This window comes from Ostrea edulis, chromosome 3 (assembly GCF_947568905.1).
Source record: "Ostrea edulis chromosome 3, xbOstEdul1.1, whole genome shotgun sequence".
Taxonomy (NCBI): domain Eukaryota; kingdom Metazoa; phylum Mollusca; class Bivalvia; order Ostreida; family Ostreidae; genus Ostrea; species Ostrea edulis.
This window is the reverse complement of record NC_079166.1, coordinates 48,948,034-48,965,272: the sequence shown is the minus strand read 5'-3', so window position 1 is coordinate 48,965,272 and position 17,239 is coordinate 48,948,034. Positions and strand designations below refer to the sequence as shown.

At 34.2% G+C, this 17,239-nt stretch overlaps 2 protein-coding genes across 5 annotated transcripts in view; one reads left to right on the top strand and one right to left on the bottom strand.

Moving 5' to 3' along the window:
• Window positions 1-260: 260 nt before the first annotated feature.
• LOC125673638 (sorting nexin-12-like) lies at window positions 261-13,195 on the bottom strand. 2 transcript variants are annotated; one of them, XM_048910280.2, is made up of 4 exons: window positions 12,964-13,195; window positions 8,391-8,486; window positions 3,063-3,187; window positions 261-2,340 (listed from the first exon to the last, which is right to left on the bottom strand). In XM_048910280.2, the coding sequence occupies exons 1-4, from the start codon at window positions 13,132-13,134 to the stop codon at window positions 2,235-2,237; spliced, it is 498 nt and encodes a 165-aa protein (XP_048766237.1). In that variant the 5' UTR covers window positions 13,135-13,195; the 3' UTR covers window positions 261-2,234. The 2 variants fall into 2 exon arrangements, with proteins under 2 accessions (XP_048766237.1, XP_048766238.1); XM_048910281.2 differs by lacking the exon at window positions 8,391-8,486 and having other exon boundaries at window positions 12,964-13,182.
• Window positions 13,196-13,392: 197 nt separating this feature from the next.
• Window positions 13,393-17,239, top strand: part of LOC125676458 (AFG1-like ATPase) — a 32,834-nt gene continuing 28,987 nt past the window's right edge. For 2 of the 3 annotated variants that reach the window (XM_056158052.1, XM_056158051.1), the window contains exons 1-4: window positions 13,393-13,540; window positions 13,737-13,975; window positions 16,205-16,271; window positions 16,455-16,556. In XM_056158052.1, the coding sequence (XP_056014027.1) occupies window positions 13,453-13,540; window positions 13,737-13,975; window positions 16,205-16,271; window positions 16,455-16,556 (496 nt within the window). In that variant the 5' untranslated portion in view covers window positions 13,393-13,452. Of the gene's footprint in view, window positions 13,541-13,736; window positions 13,976-16,204; window positions 16,272-16,454; window positions 16,557-17,239 lie in introns of those variants that run through there. The other variant, XM_056158053.1, reaches the window with a different exon arrangement.

The following is a 17,239-nucleotide window of genomic DNA, read 5'->3' as shown; positions in this document are numbered from 1 at the left end:
TCTCCAATTCTGGGTATTAAAAATGTGTGGAGCACTGACTGAGAGACATCGGGACAGATAAAGAGGAAACCTTTCGGCCCCTTTGGTTTCACCGGTGAAGGACTGGAAATGAGAGAAACACAGTGACATCGTCCTCCAGAGCAGCTACCATTTCCCCCTCTTTCTTAACTCATTTGCTAATATATTGTTCATTTGCATGTAATACTATCTTCCCAAATCAATGGTTTGTGATCCATCATAGTTGCATGAATAACACTAAATTTCATCTGTACAGTTTATTTACATGTATACATAATTTTAGTACACAATTCTCCAAATGTTTTGTCAGGTAAGAATAGAACATTGAGACAACACAATACACAGCAACAGGTTTCTACATATTACAGATATCACAAGTTGGTATATGTATGGCAAAAACTGAAGAAAATGCAATGCACCATTTTCTCGCTCATCTTGTAACTACATGTCCTTTATGTTCAATTGTGTGACCTGGCGAAACCTAAATTTACAATACAAAGTAGTGAGAGTACATATATCTACTGTAAGCTCACAGTCCAGCTGATTTTATCTTTGGAATGTTATATTATTTATTCTACTTTTCACATTTAAATTTTAAATATGTCCATGTACAACACTGTGGGATATAGAATGACAAAACTTAGGACTTGGATAATAAATTTCATGTACATTCATTGTTACAAAAAAACCCAAAATGTTTCACCTTCTGATGTACGTATATGTATAAATATATAGTACTTTTATGTACACAAATTCGAAGTTCTTTTGATAAAACATACAGAAACTACCAGTAAATGCATCAGTGCAAAGTGTGGATAATTTAGAAACAAACGAGTTTATATAAATTTCTGTCTCAGTATCAAAATATGTAACATATTCATATTCTCATATTGATTGGTTGCAGAACTTAAGACAGGCCAGCACCTATTCACCCCCCCCCCTCCCCCCAAGAGCTACATTTCTGCAGCTACATGTACATTTTCATGTGCAGTTCAACATCATGATTGAATAATGTTGGTAATTAAACAGCATTTTCTCTGACCTTTTTCATAAAACAATTTGAATACTGAAATCACCATGTTTCCCACCATCAACTCCAGGAACATTTTGTATCAGCCAATCATAACCAAAATAAAAGTGAACAGCCTAATGAATATTGATAAATCACTTAATTCTATTAATCATGAAATGTAATTATGGTAATGTCTTGAGAAATTGTTGTCAATGCACACATCCCGTATGGGGTGTCAATCATATTCAATAGATGCACTTCACTGCTCTGAATGTATTTGTATCAAACTTTATCTAATATGATGTTCACTTGCTATTGTTATAAAATGTTATTAAGTTTATGTTTTACACTTTAATATTAAATGCACAATGTTTGCTGCTGATGCTAAGTATACATGGATTTGTGATTAAAATGCAACTAAAACATATCTACTGGTAATATCTAAACAACATAAGCTTGATTATTTGGTATCAGACACAGGAATTTCCCGTGGCTTCACAAATACACAAAGTGTATACATTTAAACTGTAAAACTTCCAATATCAAACTTCTTTAAATTTAAAAAAAAAAAACACACAAAAACAAGGACAACCCTTATTGCACCCAAACAGTATAAAATATGGTGACATTTGTAGCTACAATCTCTTTTACAATAATGATTGCTTTGTGTATTACTGCAATAACTATAAACAATAAATTGATTATGTACTAAAGTAAAACATGCTTATACCGAACAGCTGGGGATGAACAATTTTGATTCGTTATAAACATACTTCATGATATCCAGTACATTCATAATATGTTTTAAAACTACAAGAAATGAAAATCACTTCATTATTGTGTAAGCTGTACTTATGTTTTATTGTAAAAATTATTCTACAAAATGTACGTGTCTCTTCACACCATTTATCTTGGACACTTTTGTTCAAACAGGCAAAACAATAAAATCTAACACAATTTTAATTCTGTCATTGCAAACTGTATTAATATATGTTCTTCTTTAGGTTTGCTTCAATTTAATCTATAACAATGAAATACTACATTTAGTTAGATTTCAACAATAAAGATAGAAGAAATGCTCCAAAATATTATGTAATTTTCTATCATCTTCTAAACCCCATTTCTAACCCTGTAAAATGCCTGTCGCATAAAAATTCTGTCCTTGCTTTCATTTGGTGGGGAAGATAAACTACTATGTTCCCTTTCATGTGGTACGAATTTTCCCTGGCACATAATTCTTGTCAATATTTGTTTCTTGTAAGAACATATGCAGACACTTTTCATTCTGTGCAAGAGGATGACCTGCAACTCTGAAAGAAAAATAGAAGTTGTATAATTTCCTGAAGAAGTTTGAGCAAAGATTTTGATATTATTAAGAAATGAAAGGATCTCTCTTTAATATGTGAAATTCTGAATGGTAAGATATCACTTCCTTATCCACGATAATAATTGTACACATGTATTTGTACAACCATGTGGGCAATCATACTAAACATTTACATCCTTTTTCTCTTTTCTTAGACTATCATTTCTCCTAAAGATATGACCAAAAAAAAAAAAATGTTCAGGAGACATTAAAATTCATACTACAAAGCAACTTCACACATATAATTCAATTTCAGTTTTAACATACAATTTGATTGGTTGTTTGGCATTAATGACCTGAAAATTAAGAGGGGTTCTCGTCTACTCATTACCAACCCTTATGTGAAATATTAAGATCAAGTGATCATGTTGTCTCCTGATCTACATACCAACCGACAGGTGCAAAGCTATATGCCCCTCTTCTTTGTAGAGTGGGGGGGGGGGGGACCAAAAAATAATAATTTTGTTTTTGAAAAAACGTGTGGGTATGAACTGCAATGCTTCATGGAAGTGTACTTTTCATGGAGCACTATTATGCCCTTCATGAAGTATGTTAGCGTAAAGCTTCACAGTTCATGCCCTCATGTATTTTCAAACATGAAATTTATTTTTTAAGTCTACCAGTACATGTAACTAACCAATATTATAAAGAATGTTAGAACTGTACCTATTAATAAACTGTTCTAGTCCTTTCCTTCTGTCTTCAATGAAGTCATCATCAAATATTCCTTCATCATTTCTGAAAGGTAACTGTCTTTTCCAGGCTTTCCCAGGTAAAGGAGGAACTACAATCTGTAATCAGGTGAAAGCTATAGATCAATACCACAAATTTGAAAAGTTAATTTATGTGAAGTTAACATACCCTTTTATATGACATATTCATCCCACATGTAGATGCAGCAGAAATAGAGGTCTGATTGAATTACATGCACACCTTCAATGTATGATGGACAAATAGGTTTGATAACAAGCGATAAAGCAGCTAGCTAGCGACAGGGCTATTTCAGGTATTCCTGATTAAGGGCTATTTCAGGTATTCCTGATTAAGGGCTATTTAAGGTATTCCTGATTAAGGGCTATTTCAGGTATTCATGATTAAGGGAACCATGGTCTCATTATGGTTTAGATACTAGTATGTTTTGTTCTTGTTTAAAATCATGCCTTCATTACTAAATGTATCAATGTAACATGACTGCTTCAGACTGGTAGTATTAAAGTTCTTCAAATGTATCATTTTTGTTGCCATTAAAAGCAATATGTGCTTGTGAAACAATGATGCCCCTGTATGGCAGCAAAGTACTTCTGGTGTCCAAAGAAAGGTCTTGTCACAAGAAATACACATATCAGTTTCTTCAAAGGTAGATCAAACTCCAAGATGAAGATTATGAGGTCAAAAACATTAATATCAAAAGAAAGGTTGTTTGTTTTATGTCCTGTCAAGAATTTTTCGCTCATATTGAGATGTCACCAGTTGTAGGTGAAGTGCCACAAATAGACCTATGCTTAGCACTTATGGCCATAGCAGTGAGGGTTCTTTAACGTGCCAATGCCTGCTGCAACACATGACCTCCGTTTTTAAGGTCATATCCAAAAGACCCGTGATTCTCACCTCTAAACGTTGAATGTTTGGCGAAAGAGCAATCACTACATATGTTTACGTCTTAGGTTTGATGCAGCCATGGCACAAGCAGAGATCGAACTCAGGACCTCTCGGTTAGGAAGCGAATGCTCTACCACTAAGCTACTGCAACCAGTGAGTCCAAAAGAAAGGTCTTGTTACAAGGAATACACATGTGAATATGAAAGCCCAAGCGATCAGTATTCAAAAGTCAAAGTTTTTGCAGCCAAACAAAAAACTATATGCCCCCCAAATCTGATTACAGGGGCATTAAAAAAATCAATGTCCAACAATAAATATCGTTTTATCAGTCCAAATTGCTATTTACAAGACTATATCTATTATACTTTGTTCCAATTTTGGCTTTTATGTGTAGCTATAAGAAATTATGAAATTATCAAAGTCCTACGGCTCTAAATCTCAATGAAAGTTGACCAACTTGCTTGAGCTATGGGTAGCTCTTTAACATACAACAGCTCGCAAAACATTATCTCAATATCTGCAAGCATAGCTGCAAAAATACAACACTTAATGCCCTGACATTTTCTGATAGGTGCATAAAAATCCCCTAAAAGCAAAGACTGAAAGCTCCATCTGCATATCTTGTTTCATTTCATATATGTTCTCTGAACTGTTTAATTCAAATATATTTTCATTGACTCCACGTAACATGTAAAGTCCCCCATAATCAGTTGCCATACAAGTCAGTTGTAGTTTTTGAAGAATATTACTTAAAAGAGTTTGGTATTTACATGTGAATAATTTTTCACTAGAATTAAACCATTAACTTCAAATTGAGATTATGTAACATTTACATAGTAAATTTCAATTCACTTTTTATCTGATGATACCAATACCAGGCTTTTTCTTTTCTTATTTCAGATACAGCATCAAACAAATGCCATATTTCATTATCATAGATAGTTTTGACTCATACATATATATTGAACAAGAGTTATTTTCCCTTAAATGAATTTCTAGAAAATAAATCTCAATCCTTTTAATTTTGTGTTTTGATAACATACATAACAAGAATTGTCAGAAGACAATATAGAAGCTTGACTTTACACAACATATCCTCTTTGGTTCAAAATATTAAAGTTTGAAAAGCAGATCAAAGCAAGGTCACTTGGTCCAAAGTTTTGATACCATATAAAAGGTATGAGAGATAAATATGAAATATTAAAGACCTATCTCCCTACGTTTAAAGGATGTAGCCAAGGTTAAAGGCTTTATAAAGTAGGTGAAAGTCCAAGATCACTAGGTCAAAAAGTCTTGGTACCATACAAAAAGCCCTGTCATGAGGCATCTATATGTAAAATACCCAAGACCTATCCACCTTGGTTCATAAGATATAACCAGGGTTAAGTTTTTGAAAGTAGGTCAAAGGTCACTAGGTTAAAAATTCTTGGTACCATATAAAAGGACTTGTCATGAAGCATCTATATGTGAAATATATAAGCCCTATCACCCTTGATTCTAAAGACATAGTTGTAAACTAACAACTCAACGTTATGTCAAATGGGATGATTTCAGCTTCTCCTTAAACTTCTCATATTTATGGAGCAATATCCCATTATCACCTGCACATGGTGTTTATATCTCTCAACTGATTCGATACGCACAAGCTTGTTCTGGGTATGGTCAGTTTTTAAATTGAGACACACTACTGACAAACAAGTTGATGGTGCAGGGGTTTCAACAGCCTCGTTTAAAGTCAGCTTTCACAAATTCTATGGTCGTTATAATGATCTAGTTTGCCAATGCAACCTATCATTGGGTCAAATGCTGTCTGACATGTTTTATACCGATTGTTACGCTGTTCTTTACACACTGATTTTAACTGCGGATTACTCTGTTTACCTGATCAAAATATAGGGCTCACAGTGGGTGTGACCGGTCAACAGGGGAAGCTTACTCTTCCTAGGCACCTGATCCCACCTCTGGTGTATCCAGGAGTCTGTGTTTGCCCAACTCACTATAGAGTTATGAGATTGATCACTGCTTGTTATCTTCACCTTTCATATAGCCTAGTTTAAAATTTTTGAAAAATAGGTCAAAGTCCATGGTCAAGAGGTCAAAAGTTTTGGTACCAAATAAAGACCTGTGTGAAATATCAACGCCATTTTCTCCTTGGTTCAAAAGATATAACCAAGGTAAAAGTTTTTGAAAAGTAGGTTAAAGTCTACAGTAAAGGTCACTATGTAAATAGTAAAGGTCAAAAGCTTCAGTACCAAAAGAAAAGCCTGGTCATGAGGTATCTACATGTAAAATATCAAACCCCATCCCCCTTCAATAGTTGAAAAGATATAGCCCAAGTTAAAGTTTTTTCCTTAAGGTGGGTCCTTAGTCCTGGATTTTTGGGGTTTAGGTCGCATTTTTTTGTTTGGAATCAATAAATTAACAATCAGAGTAGTGTAAAAAGGCAAAATAGTAAAGGGTTTCCATATTAATTTTCATTACAGACACTACTGAAGTTATGTACCCCTGTGTAGATTTTTATGAAATTTATTGGAAACCGTTTTTTGTTGTTATTTTAAAATAAAAACAACAAAATATTTTTTAATTGCATTTATTTATCAGGAAATATGTCAATAACCAAAACACAAGTCATTTTCAATATGTTCATCAAGTTTTAGAATGATATGTGCAAAATTATTGAATTAGCATTATTCTCCAAAATGTTAAAAAACAAACAAATGTGGACATATTTTCCTTATATCATGGTTTACCTATCATTTTTTCTGTTTATATTAGTAGATGTACATCTGTTATAGTTATTTATGAAAAAAATTCCACACCTTTCCTTAATAATTTCAAATCTATAGCTTCCAGAGTATGTATACCCCCCTTGGAAAAAAACCCCGAAGTCTTGCACCATACAGTTGAGCTATTCAAAATCATTCGCGGGGATTAAAATATTATGTAATTTCATGAAAAGACACAGATAATGATTCTTTATCAACTTGGTAAAATGTTTGTGAAAAATAAAGGAAATCTATCGCATAATAGACTTGATAAAAAATTTAATGAAAACAGAGTTATTGCCCTTGGATTCAATATTTTGAAACATATCATTGATTATTCAAACATAATTATGACTTTTGAAATATTTTATGGGTAACAATATCTTAACAATAACTATTGAAAAAGACTCCAACAAAATTTATGTTCGAGTCATTAAATCATTGACTTTGCAAAATCTTATGATGTCACAGGAGTGTGGAACTACGTTAAAGTGCAACACCAAACTGGTGTCATGACATTAGCTCTCTGGACATTCCTCCTGGTATCTAAAAATGAATAAAATGTACCGCTAGGCACTAAGGTATATGTTACACCCATCTACACTTAGTGCAAGTTGCATATCTATTTTTGCATATCACAACACACCTTCCATCACAGATCCATCAGCAGACCTAATCTGATGGATCTAGGCCTTATATTGTGCAAGATATGACCCAGACATCATTTGACTATATACGGCCACAAATTCCAAAATAGGACACAGTGGCCTACTTTTGGGTCATGACACAACTTCCCTCAAGATGCATCAACTGACCATGTGTTCGATGGTTCTAGTCCTCACAGTGTATCAGAAATATATGATCTGGACGCAATTGGAGTATGTATAAATGTACTAATAAAATTCCAGAAGGAGAACAGTGATCTACTTTAGGGTCATGACAAAACTTCCCACTCCAAATATGCATCAGCTGACCAGTGAGCAGGTTTGATTATAAGTTACTCCTAGTCTGAGGCCTCACAGTGTGAAACAATCTAATTAAAATTAGTCTGTTTAACTACATCAGAATACATGTAGAATGATAAGATTGTCAGTATCGGAAATGATCAAGCTCAAAATTAATCAGATTTACAATTCCTGTATCTACAGATTGTTGCAGCAATCTAAATTTGCTAAATATTATCAATGTTTTAGTTATTCAATAATATTAACAAAAATACAGATTTAAAGACAACAAAACACAAAATGTAAGTATACAGTGGTGGATCTTGAGAGAGGGGGCACAGGGATTTGCAACCTCATCTTTCATTGAACATATTTTACAAAAATGGTCATTTTTGGCTCGACAGTTCCCCTTTTTCCGGGTGTGAAAGGTACCATCTTGATTCATACACCCCACCCCCGGAAATTTCCTGGATCTGTCGCTGATATACATTTTGTTAATTGCTATTTATGAAGTTTGATTTAGATGAAAACTGCCATACAATTATCAGAAATGACCACATTTTTCGGGAAAATTTATTGCATGGCAATTAGGACGTGCCTTTGTGCAGACATTATCTGACTTAAGGCGAGTATATACAGTATGCAAGAACATCATCTAGATTCCAGCTTCTGACATATTTACCCACCTTACTGTCTCTCTCTAATTCATTTCTCAGCCATTCAAAATCACTATATCTTCGCCTCACAGTGGATTCCTTCACTTTAAATACTGGTAGATTTGTCTGAAAGGAGTTAAAAAGCTATACCTTAATCCCTTTATTTCCTTAGAAGGTTGCATGTACTCATTACTGGATGTTGAATAAAACAAATTACCAAATGTGGCTTTCAAACACTGTGCCACATCTATTCTTTAAGAAATACATCTATCAGTATAAAAGTTTAAACATGCTGGTGATTACCGTTAATACAAAATACCTATACTTACGTGAATCTACAATCACCCATAACAATATCATATGAAATGGAACATTGTGTTTTCAATAAGTAAAATCAAGAATTTTTTTCCGAAGTATTCAAATGTAATGCTTGGTTCTGGGAACTTAACAAAACATTACTTCAAGATTTAAAGACCTAAATTAAACAAGTGTTGACTATGAGAAAGTCTTAATGAGAATAGCCAAGCTGACCAACTGGTATGAGTGATAAATCTTTAATAGTCTGAAGGTTTTCTTTGGCTCACATATCTTTCAACAATAAGGATGGACCAATCCAGCTGAAATGCACACTGAACTACTTTTCCTCTGAAAGGAAGGCTATGACTAAATATTATCAGGGCAATATCTGTTTCCATAATGAAAAAAAGCCGAGAAAACTGTTTGACCTATTTTTAGCTGAAAAGTAGGTCAAGGATGGACCAATCCAGCTGAAATTCAAACTGAACTTGTATTCCTCCAAGAGAAAGCCTTTGACTAAATTTCAGGGCAATATCTGTATCCGTAATGAAAAAAAAAGCCGTAAAACTGTTTGACCTACTTTTAGTCCTAATGTAGGTCATGGACAGACGGACCAATCCAGCTGAAATGCAAACTGAACTTGTATTCCTATGAAAGGAAGCTTATGTCTAAATTTCAGGGCAATATCTTTATCTGTAATGAAAAAAAGTCCGGAAAACTGTTTGACATACTTATAGTCCTAAAGTAGGTCAAGGATGGACCAATTCAGAGCTTGAAATGCAAACTCACTCTTAGAATTCATGAGGGAGATATTGTGACCAAATTTCAAAGTTGTACATGCCTCCGTTACGGAAAAAAGTCTGGAAAACATGACCCCGGACGGACAGCCAGCCAGACAGACAGCACCATAACATAATATGTCCCGTTTAATGACGGGCGTATAAAACGCAGGTATTTTCCCCAATTTTAGCTTTAAAATTCCCAAAGAATGAAAACAAATAAAGCAGGATTGCCTTATTGTTTATAAATCTCCTTTACAGGCCCACAGATTACAATTTGTGCTTCAAAGTTGTTAAGTAAACCTCATTTTTTTTTGGCATCTGATTATCTAAATGAGGTAAGCTTTGACCAAATTGAAATCCATATATATACCTTAATGCATTGGGATGGTTTTTTTCTCTCTATTTCTTTTATAAAATGTTGGAGCAAATGCATACCTTTAACGTTATATACTAGCTGGTACTCTATCAATGATTACGAGAGCGAGTGTCCTGTCTAATCCACTCTACTTAACATTTAAATCTTGAAATCAAGGGCAGGTAACCAGATAATATTGAAATCAAAGGAGGTTGAAGCAAGAAATGCAACATGACTTAAAAATGGTTTTTATCAAATAAAATCTGGTAAAGGTTGTGTGATGTGTCTAGTGTGATGGAGTTAGTGCCGCAAATGGTTGGCTAGGGTTGCCATAAATCCCCTTCTCTTATTCCAAACCCCAGGTAAATGGAGCTCATGAGCATTTAAATGCAGTCTTCAAAGGGAAGGAGACCTCTATACAGAAAACCCTTGGCAGGTTTTTTTCTTAGGTCTTGATTTCAAGGGCCAGGGCCTTTCAAATTGGGAAAAATAGCGACATTTGCTTGAAATTGGGAAAAATGTTTCATACAAAGAAATAGGAAAAAACCCAGTTTAGAGTGCTTTAGGTATAATTGGGCTCCTTCTGGCTTTCAATTTGGTCAAAGCTTACTTCATTCAAATAAGCAGAGGCCAAAAAATTAGGTTTACTTAAGAATTTTGAAGCAAAATTTGTAATCTGTGGGCCTGTGAAGAAGATTTATGAATGATTTGGCTACCCTGCTTGATTTGTTTTCAATGTTTGGGAATTTCAATACAAAAATTGGGAAAAATCCCTGCTTTTTAGCATTGGGAATGGGGCCTTATTTCAGCCCCCTACGGACCCTAAAAAAAATCCCTGCTTGGTCCTCCAGGTTGGGTCTGGGTTAACACCCCATTCACAGAAAAAAATGTTATGGAAACCAATGACACTTACACCTAACAATGTTTGGGCCTGCATTCCCCTAATCCCTTTCCACAATCAACAGGGTTGTCACTAGAAATTCTTGAAGACGAGTTCCAGACTCGTGGTTTATAAGCAGCTTGAGTCCCATGAAAATTTGATGAGTCCCATGAATATCTTTTTTTTTTTTTTAAATATATATAAGACAATTAAAATGGAAGCAGTACAAAACATCATCTATTTGAAAGATTTATTTTTAATCATTTGCGACTTGGCCTCGGACATCTAATTGTCCACGCCAACAGAATTATTTCCCCGAATCTCCTATCATCATAACAACCCTATTCAATATTGAACAGCATTTTAATCAAATTATTATTGTGATTAAATAGATGCGTACTAATTTTGCTTGCTGACGATCCGAAAAACCTACCAAGTTTAAAAACTATACGCTACTTTCGATTCCAATAAAAATGGCTACCGGAAGACAAATATTTATATCTTAATAGAGATCCCGATTTGTAAAAAAAAACCCAAATAAATAAAAAGAAATAAGAGTAAATAACTGGCAGTGGCAAAGTGTTCTTCATTTTGCATGTTATCTAATTATCTTTTGAATATTATATTATAATTCGCACCTAATTGACTGATGCTAAATAAACAAGTTGGATTGGGACACTGAACTCGGTGGTATTATTTCGGTTCACTAGAGCGTAACATTTCACCTAGATTTTTTCCTACTAGGAGTTTTAATTAATGCACAATATCAGGGCTTCTAAAAAAATTTATACTTCAAGTCTGTGACCGTCACTGATGCGTCCCCGGGACTCGCCATTTCAGACAAACTTGCATCCCAAATGAATTTTCTGCGTCTAGGACGCAGTTTCTTGTGTTAGTGACAACCCTAATCAACAAGATGGGTAACACAAAAAGTACTATAAAGATGAATAAATTGTGGATATTTTAGGAATCACGGAAGCCAATTCTCCTTTAATGATGTAAATAAAGTGAAGAAAAGGATTCTTCTGAACAAATATCATTTAAGGACTACTTGAAATCACGGGCATCTGAAGTGTGGATAGGGTGTATAGATCTGATGTACATATCCCTTTCTCTACCCAATGAGAAAATAAATATAGAAGTAATAATTAACATAATTAATATGGAAGGAGTTTTCTTAGTTGCTAGAACTTGTAAACAAACCCTTTGTATATTTGAACAATAAAATATGTTCAAATCAATTATTTCTCCATAATATGTGATTTCCCCGCTGATCACCTTTACAAAACCAGTCATTTTGAATAGTCAGTTTCTACTTTCTGTAAGCTTTTAAGATGACCACTTGTGAGATCTATACTAATAAGGTGTACAACAAAATGATGTAAACAAACAAGTGGCTTCTTGCTTTGAGTTTGATACCAATCCACAGAGTATAAACAACTTTATTTATACAGATGACGTGAACCAATCATACATGTATAATGTGACACTAAAAGTGATGTCATGATCTCCTTTCCGACGGTCAATGGACAAAAAGCTCAGGTCTAGTAAAATAAAGTTAAAACAGCAGAATACGACAAATAAACCTGACGGAATGGGATTTGAATGAAAGACGCAAGTAGAACGACATTAACTTGATAAGATATTTGCAAAAAATTTCTTTGGTAAAGTTGTTTATAGCCCCTGGATCAGTATTGAAATGGGTAGACCCATTTATTTACATTATATATATATATATTATCTCACAAGTGGTCAACTCAAAAATTACAGAAAGTAGAAACTGACTACTCAGAATGGCTTATGATGGCAGGAAAATCACATATTTTGGAGAATTATCAGTTATATATTTACTTTCTCATTGAGGAGAGAGAGAGAGAGAGAGAGAGAGAGAGAGAGAGAGAGAGAGAGAGAGGGGTATGTACAGAAGGAAGATCTATATTCATAAACTATCCACACTTCAGGTGTCTGTGCAGAGATATGGAAAGGTCCATCTGCATTTGGGAGGCAGTATTCCTTCAGTCCAGCACTGGAAAAAAATTGTGTCATAAACTGTTATGGAGTATATTAAACATTATCATTATCAATTAGTTCGCAAGACTATGAGGAAATTCGAGTGACGGAGATCTTTATTTTCCCCCTCACCACGAGTCGGGATTGAAGAACAATAATCTGCCCTATGATAAAATTGAAAGCAACAACATAACAGAGATCCCCGTCTCTTAGGTTTTAACATGAAAGTACAAACAACAAAGGCTTCCGGATTGCAGCGAAAATAGAGAACTCTCGTACCTTCATTTTGACAGCATAATCTGTGTATCGCCCTTTAGATTTTGGCAGCCCATGAGTTTGAGGGTCTGTGATGTCTATTTCAAGAAAGTTTGCGGGAGGAGAATAAGCATCCTCTAACGTTTGCTTCTTTGGCTGAATTCTAGCCGTTGCAGGTTGATTATCCTTATTCATCTTTCATGAAACTCCTCCAACGCAGTAAGTGATGACGTCAGAGTTAGACTAACCCGAACCCGATGAAAATAGAAAAGAAAAGTGTGAATATTAAAATTCTGAGATATCTATGAAATTTAATATTAATAAATCTATAATAATAGCAATCAATAAAAATATAGAGAAGCATGCGAAAGGAAAGTTACAATTAAAAGTGATATTTTTTTTCTCGGAAATAAAAAATTTGTTAATAGTATTTCATGGACTATAATTCTTCGAAATCGATGACGTTTTACACAGTACACACGGGTGCCCGTTAAGTAAAGAAATTTTCTCATCATGAAATGTGTAAAGTCTATTATATTAGTCCCTAAGCGTATTTTCAGTGTAAATAATGTGAATATTTGTGTGAAACAATATTCAACAGGTAATTTTTCATTCATGTATAAAAGATATCTTTTAAGTATTCTCAAAATATTGCGACCTACTTCGAAGTATAGTGGTCAAATTCAGAAATTCCAAGGGCAAAACCCGATAAATGGAATAAAGGAGATTATTTAGATATATAGCTAAATATAGAGACTGTGCTGCACCTGCCATACTTGTAATCATAATTTTTGCAGTCACCTCCACAGTTGCCAGAGAGAACATTGGAAAAAATACTACAGATCCTAGTGTGAACTCACTGGTCAATCCAGAATGGGAATCTGATAGCCCTATTGGTGCCTACAGAAAACTAATTGCATCAGGACAACTACAGCAAGATGACTGTCAGATGTCAGTTGTTGAGAGACTTCAGGGTCTTTATGATAGCTTTGGTGATTATGAACCTCCATCAACCACTGTCAATTGGCTAGCAAAGGTTTTCTAAACACTTTAAACTTTTTTGTGAATTAGATTGTGGTGTCAAATCTTTGTGATTCAAAAAGTTATATTGTTTTATGGAGTTTTGGTATCATGGTTGAGAGTAGTCTGAAAAATCACATGTTTTCCAGCTTTTTAAATGATTTTATATTTAATGTTCTATGGAACTGTCAAAGTCACTGCTATACTAACAAGAGGACCATGGAACACATTGCTCACCTGAGTCAGCTTTTCTGTTGTGATTTTAAAAAAATATATATCTTTATTATAACCCTGTCTTAAACATTGCAGGAGATATTGTCAAGAGTAACTTTTCTTAAAAGTGGGTCAAAATCCAAGTTGAAGTTTACAAGGTCAAAAACTTTGGTTCCAAAAGAAAGGTCTTGTCACAAGGACTGCAGTCATGAAATATATATCACTCCCCACCATTCAAAGTTATGAGCAAAGTTAAAGTTTTGAAATTGGGACAAACTACTAAGTCAAGGTCAAATATCATTGTATCAAATAATATTTCTTGCCATGAAGAATCTGTATACAAAATATGAAAGCCATAATCAAATAATTCTAGGGATATTTTCTAGAGGTTAAGTTTTCTTAAAATTAGGTCAACTTCAAGGTCAATCAATGTCTGGTTTTTTGTTGTTGTTTTTTTTAGATTTTTTTATTCTTTTTTTTTTTATATCATGTTTATAATGATTGATTTTTGTTGCTTATGTTGTGTTGACACCAACAAACAAATCAAGTTTAAACAGATAAATCTGAAGTAAATTGTAAGTGCAAAAAGGTCAAGTTCACTGTAGCTCAATAATATAAGCAATATGATCCCAGTTTCTTTTTTAATTTCCTAATTCTCCTTTAACATGTTTAATGTAGAAATAAAAAATACACTTCCCAAGACCATGTCAGTGATACTGATGCATCTGTATGTTGTCTGGAATGGATTTTAAGTTCGTTTAAGTCATACACCCTTGGGGCTTTGGTATGGGCCATGATATGGTAAATAATTTTTCATGGGAATAAAGATAGTAATGAATGCTGGGTTGGGGTCATAATATGGGTTCAAAATTTTTCATGGAAATAAAGAGTATAAAAAATCTTTCCAACATTTTTTCCCTGAAGAACAGTATAGCCAATATAACTCAGGTGAGTGTTGTGGCCCATGGACCTCTTGTCTAACATATCAGTACCACTCATACATTGACAATTGTAATGATGTTTTAAAATGAACATATTTAACAATGTTATTATGAATTTGTGTATTTCGTACTGCCTGCTAATGTAATGACATGGTCAACCAGGGTTCGAAATTAACTCATGTCCGTAAGTCCGAGACTAGTAAAAAACGTGTCGGACTAGTGAACTCTCTAGAGCACTAGTCCGTACGGACTAGTGAAAATCCGGAAATCAATCTTGAATATGGTAAAGATTTTTAGCAAGATTTGTCCGAGTCTCTTAGATATTTGAACTTATGGTCGATTAATTACCTGCATGGTTAAGTGTTTGCGTGACTATGACATCCTGAGCTTCCAAACACATGGAGTGCATTCGGGACCGCCGTTCTTCGAACGTGCACAAATTGTCAAATTCCTGCCGATTCTGAACGCCGAGTACACATCACGAGAACGTATTCTAGGTGCAAGAATTGCAAGTAGTGTGGTCTGAAAACATGCATGTTTGTGCGCACATGTTCTCGTCATTCGCGACTCTAACACAGTAGTTCATAACACTATAGCTCATGACTTGGTCAATCGAGTGAATTTTATTGACTTTATGGATAAAATTTCAAACTCCTGTGGCTCTAAGATCTGAGCACCAAAACAACAGGAATGTCGATCTCGAGCGCACTTATGGATGTTTATAATAGGATTAACTCGGAGGTTAATATTGTATGCTTCTGAAGATCTTGAATGCAAAATAAAATATGGTGGTCTCTTTCTTCTGTAGGTGTCAGAAATTAAATTGATTGCAACTGTGATGTGTTTGGTTTCATTAAATACTGTTGAATAAAATTAAGATCATTTAATATGATGTACTGGACGGACTAGTGAAATGCTTTGCGGACTAGTGAACATCAACAGTGACTAGTCCGTACGGACAAGTGCTTGAAAAAGTTAATTTCGAACCCAGTCAACAAACAGAATATTGCAAGGGAATAGAAAATGACAAGACATTTACATTGTACATATGCAAATGTATACATTCATTGTTCAAATTACTGGTTTTATAGACTTTTGGAATTGGTAGTGGGAAGGCGGCAGAAAATCCAAAGGGACTATACCTGCATGGTCATGTTGGTAAGGGAATTAAAAGACAGGAGGTTATGATGCTTTTTAAAACAACAAAAATCAAAATAATGATGCATGAACTTTAGTAAGTTCTGGTTGCATCATGATGCATGTAATTTCTTTTAAAAAATTTATGCACAAAATCAAAATACCATTACAATATACAAAATTTTGATTTATTACTTATTTTAGGAACTGGCAAGACAATGTTGATGGACATGTTTTATCAGCATTGTAAAGTAAAAAGAAAACAGCGAGTTCACTTTCACAGATTTATGCTTGATGTACATAAACGTAAGTATTATTTTATAACATATCACCAATTATGTAGATATGACATAGGATGGATGATATTATAGAGATGATATAGATATGCATATTTATATCCTACTAATTTTACCAAGGAGTAACATTTGTGATAATTAACCATAAAAATATGATATATCATGCTTTGTGCACGAATCTTGTGCTTTTTGAGCCCATCTCACATGTGGTGTACAAATTCTTGTGCTTTTTCAAATTTTTATTAAAAAAAAAGATAAAACTGTTCTGTGTCAGATGAACTGAATAGTTAAAAGCTATGAACAAGTGCCTGTTATCCACAATTAATTTAACTCATGTCTGTGTGTTTGGCTATCCTCATTAAAATTCGTTTAGACGGTAGGTACATTGTTTAATATACACCTGGTAGCCATTTTCATTCATGCTTATGATAAAGATAGATATCGCCCACTTCTCAGGTTTTATGGAAGATATCCCCACTCCACGGGTTATAATGAAGATATCGCCCACTTCTCAGGTTATAATGAAGACATCTCCCACTCCTCAGGTTATAATGAAGATATCTCCCACTCCTCATGCTATAATGAAGATATCTCCCACTCCTCAGGTTATAATTACGATATCTCCCACTCCTCAGGTTATAATGAAGATATCTCCCACTCCTCGGGTTATAATGAAGACATCTCCCACTCCTC

Excerpts from the sequence above, each read along its gene's own strand:
- LOC125673638 (XM_048910280.2), bottom strand. The coding sequence starts at position 13,134 with ATGAATAAGGATAATCAACCTGCAACGGCTAGAATTCAGCCAAAGAAG. Across the intron at positions 8,487-12,963 it reads ATTATGCTGTCAAAATGAAG|ACAAATCTACCAGTATTTAA; the intron begins GTACGAGAGTTC and ends AACTCCTTTCAG. Across the intron at positions 3,188-8,390 it reads AATTAGAGAGAGACAGTAAG|ATTGTAGTTCCTCCTTTACC; the intron begins GTGGGTAAATAT and ends ACCTGATTACAG.